The following is a 13,274-nucleotide window of genomic DNA, read 5'->3' on the forward strand; positions in this document are numbered from 1 at the left end:
TCTAGCTTTTCTTCCATGTCTTGGTGGATAAAAGAATTTTTCTTTAAAAAAAAACACAAAAAACCCATCTAGCTCTTATATAACACTTTTCATCTGTGGATCTCAAAGTGCTTTACAAAGAAGGTCAGTATTATGCTGATTTTCCACAAGGAGAAACTGAAGCACAGAGCATGAAAGATTTGCACCAAGGCCACATATTAGGCCATTGGTAGAGCCAGGGCCTAGTATGCCCCTTGCTTCACATCTGCTGGTCAATTTCATTTATGGTGGAGGACACCACCTGCCCATTCACGCTGTCCTGTGTGATTGTTTTGATCTTTCGACTGGTCGTTCCAGCATATTCTGAATGGAAGTAAATAAGAGATTTATTAGGCAAGAGGAGTACTGAAAAGAAACTAAGCAGGGGAAAATTTGCTTTTGTACATAGTTTATGGGCCAGATCCACAGATATGGTAAATTGTCATAGTTCTCTTGAAGTAATTGGAGCTATTCTGATTTATACCAGCTGACAATTTAATCCTATATGTTCGTTGGCCCTGACCTGGCCTAGCCATGAAGAGATTTTCTGGGGTAGTATAGTTCATAAATAGGTTTCTGGTATGTGATGTGAATGGTGAAATTTTTCTGTTTGAGCGGCTATTCAAAAGTTCTGTATGTTTCACCTTTGGCTTGACATGGCAAGATTCTTATGCTCTATGTTTTTAAATTGGTATTGAAGCATGGTACAAACTGATTTCCAGTCTCTAATGCTGGTTTCTGACCCTGCTAGGACTAAATAGTCAGCCGTAGCTTCAGGTTTTTCACTGTCACTTTGTGGACACAGCTATTTGCTCTTGCAAAAATTAGTATGCACCTTTTATGCAAAACAAACACAACCACTCGGTGCTTGCATATTGAGTATTTAGGCACCAATTCACAAAGGCAGATTTTTTCCCATACGCAGAATGGAGTGATGATAGTTCACCTTTAGGTTATCACATAAATAGAGATACTTGCCCACATCTCTAGCCAAAGCGTCTTAATGTGTCTAAAAGAAATGTGAAAAAGAAAATGTTGTCTATAGATATGGAGACAGCATTGACTTGCACCTGGCACAAACAGCCCAGAACTTACTGGCTAAAACCAAAGGGGTTGCTACTTTTTAGCTTGCCTTGTGGAGCTGCTGTTCCTGTTATGGACCATGAAGGCCTGAGCTAGAGTTTCAGCTGTGGATGAAGTATTTCAGTAACTGGCGAAGTCTGTACCAAGAAATGGCTACAAGCTGGTGGACACAGCAGCATACACTGAGGATATGTCTGTGCTGCAATAAAAAGGTGTGATTGCAGCTCAGGTAGACATACCCATGCTAACTTTAATCTAGCTAGAACAGCTAAAAATATCAGTGACGCTGCAGCAGGACTGGTTTCATTGCAAGCTCTTACCCAAGTGGATTGGGTGCACTTGTATGTGTTCATATTCCTAGCCCACATCTAGCTTCGCTGTTACTTTTAGCTGGAGTAGTTAGATTAAAGGTAGTACAGGTATGCCTACCTGCGCTCTAATCACACCTTCTCTTGCAGTGTAGACAAACTGACTGAAATTCACCCCTGCATGAGACATATATGCACCAGTTAAACCATATCAAAATGTGGCTTAAGCGGGACTTAAGTGGTGCATAAGCTTTGCATAGACCCTCCACACAGGAATAAATTTCACTGAAAGCAAATGTGATTGGTATTTACTATAGAAAACAAAATAAGGAGTTTTTACCTTTAGTGCTTGATTCAAAGTTTTTTGTTCTGTAAAGGTAATATAATGAAGGTAAAATAAATGAATGTTCTCAGTTCAAGTATCCATTCATATATCCACCAATGGTATTTCTAATGTGACCATCATACCAATATCTAAAGGGCAAAAACAAAAACTGACCACATACATTTTTTACCATGAGGGATTTTGCTCTTCATTACTCTTAGGTCCAGCCACTTTTACTTTGAATGCCCCCCTTTGTTTTTTACTGTTACTTTTCCTCAAAAGCAACATCTTTCATCGTGTCCTATAAATGGTTAGTGTTGGGCCCATTGTGGTTTCTAATAAGGAGTTCAATATTTGGAGGGAGAGTGCTCTCTGGGAGGTTCAGCAGCAGAGCTGTAAATTACTACTAATAACCTTCCTCCATCTGGTTTGTTAATGGCCAGGTTTCCTGTGTTTGAAGCAAGTTGTGTATTTTAATTGACAGAACAAAGAACTGTGAGCTAAGAGGTTTCTGAATGCAGAGATTCATAGAAGTCAAAGAATGGATAGAATAGATAATTCATTAGTGAGGGGCAAAACTTCAGAGATGCGCTATGGAGGCAACTGTGAATTTGGATGATTATCCAAACATATCTCCATTCTTCTTTTTAGACAACAAATAGAGCTGAAAATAAAAAAAAAGACTATGCATTTTTCTGAGTCCAACTGAATCATACACAGTGTAAGAACATAGTAACAATTTTGTTTTAGTTACATTTTGTGTGTGTGTGTGTGTGAGAATATTTAACAAAATAACTAAATTATCACAGCCCTGAAGAATCTAGCCTGGGTGTTAGACAGTACGCAGCACATTCTGTTACAAGACTTTGAGATGCTTCAGTTACTACAGGGTGGATTCTAGCTTTGTGTAATGCATTTCTCTTGTCTGCGCCTTGGTTGCCTTACCTATAAAATCGAGTTAATTAAATGTATTTACCTTACATGGATATTGTGAATTTATTTTTTTATATATTTCTAAAGTACTCAGAGTCTGGGATGGAAGTTACTATACAAATACAAAATATTATTATAATTAAAGTATCCCAATTACTAGACACAAGAGCAATACATGCAGATATTTGTTAAATAAATTTAGTTAATCAAAATAATATTGATGCAAGTTTCACTGTGCAGTAAGTGTCTCATGTGGATTTTATTATGGTCCATACACATAAAAATACCAATGTTTACTACCATCTTCATGGTGCCCACAAGTACTGAGTAAACAAATAAATAAATTACATAAACATAAGGACTCCCCTCTCCTCTACCCAAATTAGGCTAGCTTTGTCTTACCCATCAACATTTCTCTCCAGGAGCTGACGATAAGTGGAAATCTCCTTTTCCAGGCGGGTTTTGATCCCAAGGAGGATCTTATACTGATTGTTCTGGCACTTGATATCTTGGCGGAGTTGACTCAGCTCTTCCTCGCAGTTGGAGATGAATTGTTGTATATTCTGGAGCTGAAATGTGTAGTGAGCCTGGGTCTCGGCCAAGGTACCTTCGAGGGCATATTTCTGGAAGAGCAGAAAATAACAATACTAGTATAATTATTTATGAGGTGGCTACAGTGTATCCTGTACAAAAATACCAGACGGCATGGTCCCTAACCAGAAGAGCTTCCAAACTTAAGGCTCTAGTCCTTCAAACATTTAAGTTACATGCATGACTACTCATGTAAGTAATTCCATTGAAATCAGTAGGATTACTCACATGAATAAAGTGTTGCATGTGCATAATTGCGGGAGTGGAGCCTAAATCATCCCATCTCTGTTCTCCATGCTCAAAGGGTAACTGAGTCGGTCTTTAAGGAAATCTTGGAATGGCCTTTTGATCCCACCTGACTTGCACTCTGACAATCTCCATAATTATGCACAATCCTCACAAAAAGGTACAAAAATTAATTTTTGCATTGTTGACTAATATATGCTGGCTAGCATATGTATTTATCTATCTATGCATTAAGCAATAATAACATTAAGCACAAATATTGTAACAGTGATACACATTAAACTGGCCTATACAATAATCCTGTTACCGTATTCTAAGTATACCATAACTCTTTGCATTTGATTAGGTAGGCAGTTGGCACAAACAGAAAGGAAACTTGCAAAATCAAGGTACAATTTGTTCCATGTCTTAGTACATGCTAGGGAAGTACCTTCATTGACCAGTACCTGGAATGATAGTATTCCCCCCCGCCCCCCCCCCAAAAAAATAAGGAAGTTAGAGAACTGAGACAAACTGATGGATTAGATTTTTAGTGATGTGTAAAGAGATGTGTAACTTGTAAAATCATCCTATAAATAATACCAGCTGAAAAGTGTAGCACGGAGAGCACACCATCTATGTACGAATAATGTGACATTGCTACACAGGACGGCTCTTTGTAGCCTGGTATCATATAGAACCTTTTCCCTGTACCATATTAATAAACCTGACTGACATTGGTTATTTGGTGTCTAGAGTATATTTCATAATGAATCAGTGTGGTCAAACAATTGATTATACAATTTATCAACAGCAGTAATGTAATAATAATACTTAGCACTTTTCTGGCCTGATTCACCACCGTGTTGCTTCACTTTTACAACAATGTAGCTCCTGTTTTAAACAGAATTACACTGGCATAAAACTGCATTCATACTGGGATCAGTCAGGCCCTTCTCAGACATTAACTATCATAATCAATCTGAAATTGGTGTCCACAAGGACTAAGTAAACATAAATAAATCTCAAGTTAAATCTTAGAAATATTTCCTCTTTCTGGATATAACTTTTTAATATGATCTTCACAGGTCATTTATTTTTTTCTTAACCTCTGCAAAAGTTATAAACATAACATTGACATATCCAGAATTCTTTTTTTAGAAAGGTGAAATGTTAAGGTTATATTTTCAGCTCAATTATGAGAATTCCTCTCTTTGTTTTTACAATGGTCTAAAATGAAAAGGAAAACAATAGGTTGACACCAAATGTGCATTTTATGATGTAATTTTCTAAATGGAAAGATTATATCTGAGGTGTTAACAAATCACAAAGGATAATTTTTGATTAGTTTAAAAAAGGGAGGCAAATGGCACATATACAATGTACATATACATACATTTATACAATGTATAAATGTACATTGTACATGTATACATTTATACAATGGCACATAGAATTTTTCTAACCTTAGATTACTGACTTTGGAAGTTACGGATTTCCTCTCTCTGGAGTTGTAAAATACACTTTTATATTTTGTAAATGAGACATTTCTTGGACAATTTTGTCAGTTTTCCTCTTATTATACAGTATTACTCCAAGCTTGCCATGTCATGGACACAGAAGCTTTAATATCTGGGAAATCTGAGGAATTCTTAAGATTTTCAGCCAATATTCTTCCTACTGTGTGTGACTGTTGGTAGCAGGATTTCACATATCATATGATCTTCCAGACCTGACATTTGGACCAATAGGCAAACTCCTCAGCCTTCCCCTTCCCCCCGACTGGAGCACCTTGCTGGCTGGCTTCCAGGTCATCTCACCCATTTCCTCCTGTTTCCTCCATGTGCAGTCACAAGAAGGGAAGTATCTAATGAATTTTCTATGTGGTGACGGTATAACAGTCTTCTTTGCAAGTGTCCATGGGTTTAAATATAGGCAAAAGGGGTCAAATTCTACTTTCATTTATATATAACTCCACAGAAGTCAACGTTGCTGCATGGGTGTGAATGAGGGCAGAATCTGGATGAAGGTATGCATTCCTGGAAAACTTATTGGATAAAAAGTGACCTGCCATTGATTTCCCCAGAAGATACCTTGCTAAATTGTGCCTGCAACTCAATCTCCAAGGCCTGAAAAGTTCGCCTCAGGTTCTTGATTTCACCCTCCTTGCTCTGTATTTCTTCTGGGCTGATGTTTGCCACTGGGGACACAGTTGCAGTCTGTGGAGCAAAAGTAATTGATACTGGTCAATCTTTTATGAAAATAGGACTCTGTGAAATCAGCAGAAGGAAGTTTGATTATTCCTTTGTTACCTGCTCTTTGTACCAGACCTCAAGGTCTTGGCGGTTCTTTTCAATAATGGCTTCATAATCCTCTCTTATCCCCGCTAAAATCTTGGCCAAATCTTCTTGCAGCACTGCATTCACTTGCACATTGACCTTGAAATCCTGTGATGAATGATGCGCCCCCATATCCTGTTCATATTAGCAGAGAAGAGAAAATAAGACACATTTATGAAAATGATGACAAAGAATTCCCCATTCTCACCTTGTCCCCTTCATTCCTATTTTCAGTAAGTAGCACTAAAAGATTAGTCTCCTTATAGTGAATTAATTGTTATACACACAGTTAACAACTGCTTATATCATACTAGTTTGACCTGGATAATCCTAAAACACACAGTGATTTAATTTAAAAAGAGCAATCTACTTAAATTATTTTTTTAAAAAGATTATTACTTTAGACTTCCTGCAGAAATACTCTCACCTACCTATGCTTTGTGGTCTCTTAACTTCTTACTAAAAGCTTGTATTTTCATACCATTTCTCTGGTCAGCCAGGAAAGTGCACTGCCTGCGCTGACTCTTCATGTGTAATAAGGGAACACACACATCTGGGTTTTCGCATCTACTCGTCTGACTGATTCCAGACCCAACCTTTTGGAACACTATTTTATCATATGACAATGTGAGTAAATTATTGTGCAGAATCAGCTGAAACAAAGACAATCATGGAAGCTCCCAAACCATTAGGGAATTCCGATTGGCTGGAAAGGAAGTTGATTTTATTCCTATTGCAAAATTCCATAATGGAAGAATTCATTTCCTAAAAAATGTACGTGATTTTTGTTGTCAACAGCACAATATATATTTAATCTGCAAAATATATGACAAGCCATCAAGGCAGATGTGGAGCCCTCCATGTAATAAGAATGCTTTGGGGTTTTTTTACAGTGTAGATGCCAGATCCAATCAGTTTTACTTCACTAGTCTCACACCCATACCAGTCAAAATATTAAACTCTTATAAAGGTTGCCTCATTACAACCTACAAACCCCTCCCCCACTTTCTTGCTTTGTTGGCATACTTAACAGAGAACCTAGTGCTGGAAGTATGCCTCCATAGACAAGCTGTTCATTCTGATATCTTTATACCAATACTTTTGAGATGTGGCTATCCCCACCTCGCTGGTTGCTGGGGCTTCTGTTCACCAGAGACTGGTGCAGACAATCTGCAAGACCTATTGATTGCTTTTTTAAAAATTAATATTCTGTTGGTGAAAGATGTTCTACTGAGAATCCTGGAGACTGAAGTCCTCTATATCCACAAAACAGGTACAGCATGGACAAGAGCAGTGCAAACTTCCCCCAGGTCATCCACTAACATGACTCCATGGAAAGACCACCTCTTGGGTGATAAAATAGTTTGTTCTCCACTTGAGATGGATGATTTTCTAGATAAATTCAGTTGTTCTTATGGGTCTGCAAACTAGTCTGGCCTCAATAAGAGCCAGTATATCTTTATCTAAAATGTGACTCAAACCAGAGCTCAAAACTTTTTTGGGAGGTTCAGTAAAATTTAATTAAATATTGTGGATAGGTAATGTCATGGTGTATCTGACATGGCCAAACCCAGCAGCCTGCTTCTGCTCCTGATGACTTCAGTGCATGTAGGACTGGGTCAGAGAACTCAACAAAAAACTTGTTCTCATAATATTTCTAGAAGTAAGACACTTGAAAGAAGTATTGCCACATTTGGATGTTTATCTGAATGGAACTTGAAACCATCCAGATTCATTCAACTCTAATTGTAATTTCACCTTTCAGAGAATACATAGTATTTATGAAACTATAGCCAAGTTTACAGGAGAAGACTACAAAAATTCCATGTAATTACTAGAGGAGCAGTCAAATTAAAACATATAATTACTCTGTAAACACCATAATTATAGCACAAGTCAAACAGGTTTGGTAAAATTCTCTTCAGTGTAGCATAATCTCATGTTTTAAATACTTTTTCTGGGGAGCTTTTGAAAATGGTAACACTCCAAGATATGATACTACAGCATTTGAAATGCAGACTGACTGGACACAGTAACATCCTTCTTGGTTGTCCTGCTTCCAAAAACTGTTAGAATATAGCTCATTAATATTTCTGGGTACACAAGTGAGTCAGCCAATCGAAGTCTGATCTTTTACTATTTACCCTTTGGATTTCTGTTCCACATTTTAAAAAATGATGATCACTGAGCAGGATACTTGGTACCTAAGGACAACAGTACAGCAGTCAGCATGAAAATGTCATGTTGTCAAGCAGTGACACAGTGCTGTGTGGAGGTAGCAACATATACAGCACAACAACAAAGCGAGAATTAAGAGTGGTAAAGTTTAATTGTCAAGGCTTAAGTACATTAAGTACTATCTATTTAGCTGTGTTTAGAGCTTTGGAAAAGTAATTAATTTTCACTTGGGAGGGATTTGTGCAAACATTTTCTTCAATTTTGATCTGTCTGTATTCATTCTTGCCCAAATCTCTTTCAAACTTTCATTCTGAACTTTGGGTTCAGATGAAACCAAAATCTCAAAGCAAACCTCCTTTGCAGAACTGACATATCCAGAGTATGAGGGTAAATCTGGGGGCGAACACACCAGTAACAATCATTTCATACATTAGGAATCACAATATATAATCTGAATAATTTCACCACATTGCTAGTATCTGCTTTGCTAACACTAAACATGAATGGTGCTGTATCAGCTAACGATAATAATAATCTCAGTGGTTTTCATCTGCAATCACTGTACAAATATTATATAATTTCTCACACTATTCCTGTAAGATAGGCAAGTTTTATTATCTTCGTTTTACAGGTGGGGTAAATGAGAGGCAAACAGGCAAAATGAACTTTCCAAAGACATACAGTGAGTCATTGTCCTATCTAGGATTAGAATTAAAGAAGTCCAATCCCAAACCACTAGATCATGTATAATGCAAACTCTGGGTTGGACCCAACTCTCATTGAAGTCAATGGAAAGACTCCCATTGACTTCAGTGGGAACACAAGTGGGCCTTGAATTATCTGCCTCATTTTTAGGATGTAGATATTACACAAACTTCTCCATTCATTAGAAAAACTGTATTAGTTAGGATTTTAGGGTCTAGATTTCTCCTACCTTCTCATGGTCTTTCTTCCTGAGGATCTGCTCTTCCTGGATGGCTTCAATCTCCAGTTCCAGATCTGTCGTGACAATGGTCAGGTTGTCAAGTTCCTTACGCAGGTTCTCAACACTGATTTGCATTCCCTGCCTGAGAGACTGCTCCGCCTCATACCTTTACCAGGAAAAAGGAGGCAAAACATGCATGCTGAGAACAGGTGAATTCATGAGTTCTCTATGAATAGCATCAAAGAGAAGCAAATGCTCGGGCAAATCACAAGAAAGTAGGCTCTTTGAAAACATATTCTTTGCTATTTCTTAGAAATCCTTTAAAATGAAATGTCCCCATACCACTCCCTTATATGATAAAGGGAAATGACCAAGATAGCATTTTCTTAATTTTCTTGTTTGTGACTAGCACAGCTCTAGAAATAGGGGTTTCAAAACTCAGAAAAAAATTGCTATTAGGGATCTTAAAACAGCATCTATAATTTAATGTCTCCTGCAGTTTACCCCAGAGTGATTGCTATACAGTCCAGGTGAAATCACTGTGTGTAAAAATTGCTTAAAAACTAGCTAGTAATATCCTTTAAAACTCTTCAAGTTAGCCACATTTAGGAAGTTGCACCTCCAAGGCAAAAAAAAAAAAAAAAAAAAAAAGGCAAAAACAACACTTGAAACTGGTACTGCGGTTACTTTCAGTTCTGGAACAGCCTTTGATTCTCTGATTGCTCCCCAAGCTCAGATATAAGAGAAACCAAAATCTCTTTCTCCCTCTAATTTTCATGGGGTCAACTAATGTTTCCTCCAACTAATTCACCAGACTCTCTTCAGAATGCGATAATCACACAGAAATCCTATTCTGCACATCATTCCCTTCCATTTAAGAAGCTTCACAGTTCCACTTTAGTGGCACCGCTCAGTGAAATATTTTGGTAACCAGTTATGAAGTGAAAGGAAGCACAGAGAATGTATGGGATAGCGACTTGGGCTTTTGAGTCTTAAAAGAAAAAAGTCATTTTTAAAAAATATTGCCTTATAGTGCTAGGCCACTTAAGTGACTGAGCTTCTTTTGCTGAATGGAGGATTCTGTTCAAGGTCCATCAGAAACTAGCCTACAATAATGTAAATTCCCTCATGTGCATATATTTGCCTGGAAGTTTGCAGTTCAAATTAAACTATTCAGGTTTCTTAGATTTTCCTGAAAAAGGTCTCTTAATATTATTTATTGCCCATTGAGATGGTACACGAGTGGTTCATCAGGAACTGATTCAATTATTGTGGCAACCCCACTGTGGAGACCAGCAGAAGGTAGTGAGGGTGAGGGGCATGCTAGGGGTCAGGAAGAATGAACTGAAGACCACAGGAGACAGAATAATTTGGTTGAATTCGGGGAGAGGATGAGGTGCAAACCAGAGTTAATTTGTATTCAGCCTTACCGTCTATACATACTTTTTGTGATAAGAATTAAACACCTGCAGTAAAACCTGCTCTTCAGGCCCTGATCTACGATTCATAAACAGAGTGACTCGTGATTGTTCAGCAATCATTTGTAATTTTAACATTAAGTTCTCATCGCTCTATTATTTTTGCTGTACATTCATTTTATTGATCAGATGTCACCAAAGAACTTCACCAGAAACAAGTTTTATTATATTATCAGGGACAAAGCCTGGATTTATTTCCTTTCACCCTCCTTACAAGTATGAAGAAGCCAAGAAAGAACTTACTTGAGACTCAAATCTTCAGATGCTATTTTAGCATTATCAATATTCAGAAGAATACTGGCATTGGTGATCTTGCCATCCTCAATCTGTAAACCACAGACACTGAGTTAAGTTCCCATAAATATGCCATATAGTGGATGTCTTTCGCTATTCTGCCGTTCCTATTGTTTGACGTGTGAATGGATTTAGAGTAAAATTTTCAAATGCCCCTTAGTGACTTGGGCCCAGATCCTCAAAGATTTTTAGGTGTATGTAACTCCTTAGGAGCCTAAGCCCCACTCTCAAAAGTGACTTAGGTGTTTAGGAACCTAAGTCTCACTGAATGTCATCTTTTGCCCATGTTAAGACTACCCGCAAAGTGAAATTAGTTAGTGACAATTCCAGTGGTGGCTTGTATGATTTGGAGCCTGCCCTAAAGGAACAGAAGTAAGAGCACTAGCTCATTTTACAGAAGATACTGGGCCATCAAAGGGTAATGGCTTTCAGTCACCACCAACCTGGGATAGGTTTGAACACTGATGTGAATGTGAAAGGCTCAGTATTCCATTCCAAATCCTTAAAAGCAATCCAGTTCACTTAAACCCATTAATTTAATATATAATTAGCATGAACTAAGAACTGTGACATATCAAGTCTTTTACTAATTAAGGGGGAGGAGGAGAAAAGAGGTAATCACAGGGAAATTTCTCACTTCAGCCTTTACTAAACATTTAGATGGCAATAAAAGGTGAAAATATTCCTAAAATCAGAAATAGCTTTATCCAGTGAAAGAATTCCCAGTAGTTTTTCAAACAAAACTTTCTGCACCTAGTCAGCAAGAAACCAGGAAAAATAAAACATGACAAAAATATCTTGAAGTGCTCCACGTTGACTTTTGAATGGAAAAATCAAGGTGTCCTTGGAATGCATTAATCAATCAATAATACAGAATACGCAGTACATTCCTGGTCAATTACAGCACATTTCAGGTTTTGCCCTAAGGCATAATGAAGGCCAGCTGAGAAGTACAATAATATCCTAAATGTTGGGCAGTCTGGGGTTTGTTATTGCTGGTAAGGAAAAGAAATAAAGAAAATAATTGAACCCATTTCCCGAGCATTATGGATTATACTGTGGAGGAGCATAATTGAGAGCCGATCAGAAAGCTCCATTAGTGTCTTGAGTTATGTAACCATTTTATAATATAGCAAATCAACAATAAAAATAATGACATTGTAAGGGCGTAGTGTAAAAGAGACTCTGTCCGTGGCATCTAAAAGGCTAGTTGCTGCTGATTTTGAAATGTGGACATCTATCTGCTTAGAAGTAGACTGAGCCTTTCAATTTGTGTTACAGTGAGCATGAAACAGCCATAATTTAACAACTTTCCATCTCTAATGTCAACACTAAACTCTATTGTTTGAGGCTGCAAAGATAGATTTGACAAAGCACTAGATAATATGCTGAAAGGCCTGTATCATTTGTACCATATGCACTGAGGTGGGAGGTGGGAGCTGTTAGCTTAGGAAACTGAAAATGCCAGGTTTTATTGAAAGGAGGGATCTTGATTATGAAGAGCATACAGCTAAAATAGCAGTAAAGTCCTCAACAGAGAGGCATCGTCAGGCAGTAAATATCTGCAAGCAGTTGTCTAATACCATAACCATTTTACTGCTCTATGGATGTATGATAGATATTCAGAAAAGTTCTTTTTGGACATATTCCACATTCAATCAGAAAACATGGGCACTTTGACTAATACATGATTAATTCATTATGATTAATAAATATTTATTTCATTGTCCTTCACAATGGTGGCAATCATGAGGTTAGCTGGTGTTCCTTCCAGAGTAAATGAAAATTCTGGTTTAAAGCTGTCTGAGGTTCCCACTGTAAATAACCATCTGATATCCCACCTCCTCTATGAATGGTATATAAAATATATACTAATAAAATAATACATACTTGGTCTAAGAGGCTTGATGCTAGTAACTACTGGATAACCCACCTTAACTGTGAATGGTAGATACAAGAGCTATATTGGTGGTACAGTGCTTCCCTCACTTAGAGTTTTATCCTGATCAATCCTATGATTTGCGTCTTTTCATCTTTCTTAATTTCTCTTTTCCTTTCTAAAGAAAGGTTCTGGCATGGGTGAATTCTGTAGGTCTGGATTTTCCCCCTGAATCAGAACTTCTCTGGGCTCTCAAACAAGATGTGAGAAAATCTGTTTAGTTGGAGACCAAGTATTTATCTCTGGTTTAGAGATTTTTTTCTTTTAAAATGAATTCACTGCTGAACTGACAGGCCTGGAGACTGATGACCTGTTTTTAGCCTAAGAACAGGCCAAGGCAGCAGTAGAACTAGCTTTCCTTATGCATTGCCTGGGGCCAGTGTCCCTCATCTTCTGCCTGAAGGGAACACCTTTAGCAGCGAGAAGGAAGTTTTATCCGTGTTTATTCAATCCCAGGCCTCCCTACCATAAATCAGCAAAGGTGCCAGTTAATGCCAATGTCCAGGTATCTCTGGAAAAAAGTTCTCAAGATCATAAGAAATCCTAACCCATTCCAAACAAAAAGTGCCATTTAAAAACTAAACACATAGCATTGTTGAGTAGCTTTGCTTCTTGCCTTATATGGTCATGTAAAGTTA

The 13,274-nt window shown here is 37.6% G+C and overlaps 1 protein-coding gene across 2 annotated transcripts in view; it reads right to left on the reverse strand.

Moving 5' to 3' along the window:
* Positions 1–238: 238 nt before the first annotated feature.
* The window catches only part of LOC141978632 (keratin, type I cytoskeletal 19-like), a 53,848-nt gene continuing 40,812 nt past the window's right edge, over positions 239–13,274 (reverse strand). The window contains exons 2-9 of one of the 2 annotated variants that reach the window (XM_074940888.1): positions 10,647–10,729; positions 8,935–9,091; positions 5,796–5,957; positions 5,577–5,702; positions 3,070–3,290; positions 2,585–2,587; positions 1,750–1,778; positions 239–342 (exon numbers count right to left, since the gene is read on the reverse strand). In XM_074940888.1, coding sequence (XP_074796989.1) covers positions 239–342; positions 1,750–1,778; positions 2,585–2,587; positions 3,070–3,290; positions 5,577–5,702; positions 5,796–5,957; positions 8,935–9,091; positions 10,647–10,729 — 885 coding nt within the window. The remainder of the gene's footprint in view (positions 343–1,749; positions 1,779–2,584; positions 2,588–3,069; positions 3,291–5,576; positions 5,703–5,795; positions 5,958–8,934; positions 9,092–10,646; positions 10,730–13,274) is intronic. The other variant, XM_074940887.1, reaches the window with a different exon arrangement.

Source organism: Natator depressus, chromosome 27 (genome assembly GCF_965152275.1).
Source record: "Natator depressus isolate rNatDep1 chromosome 27, rNatDep2.hap1, whole genome shotgun sequence".
Lineage (NCBI taxonomy): Eukaryota > Metazoa > Chordata > Testudines > Cheloniidae > Natator > Natator depressus.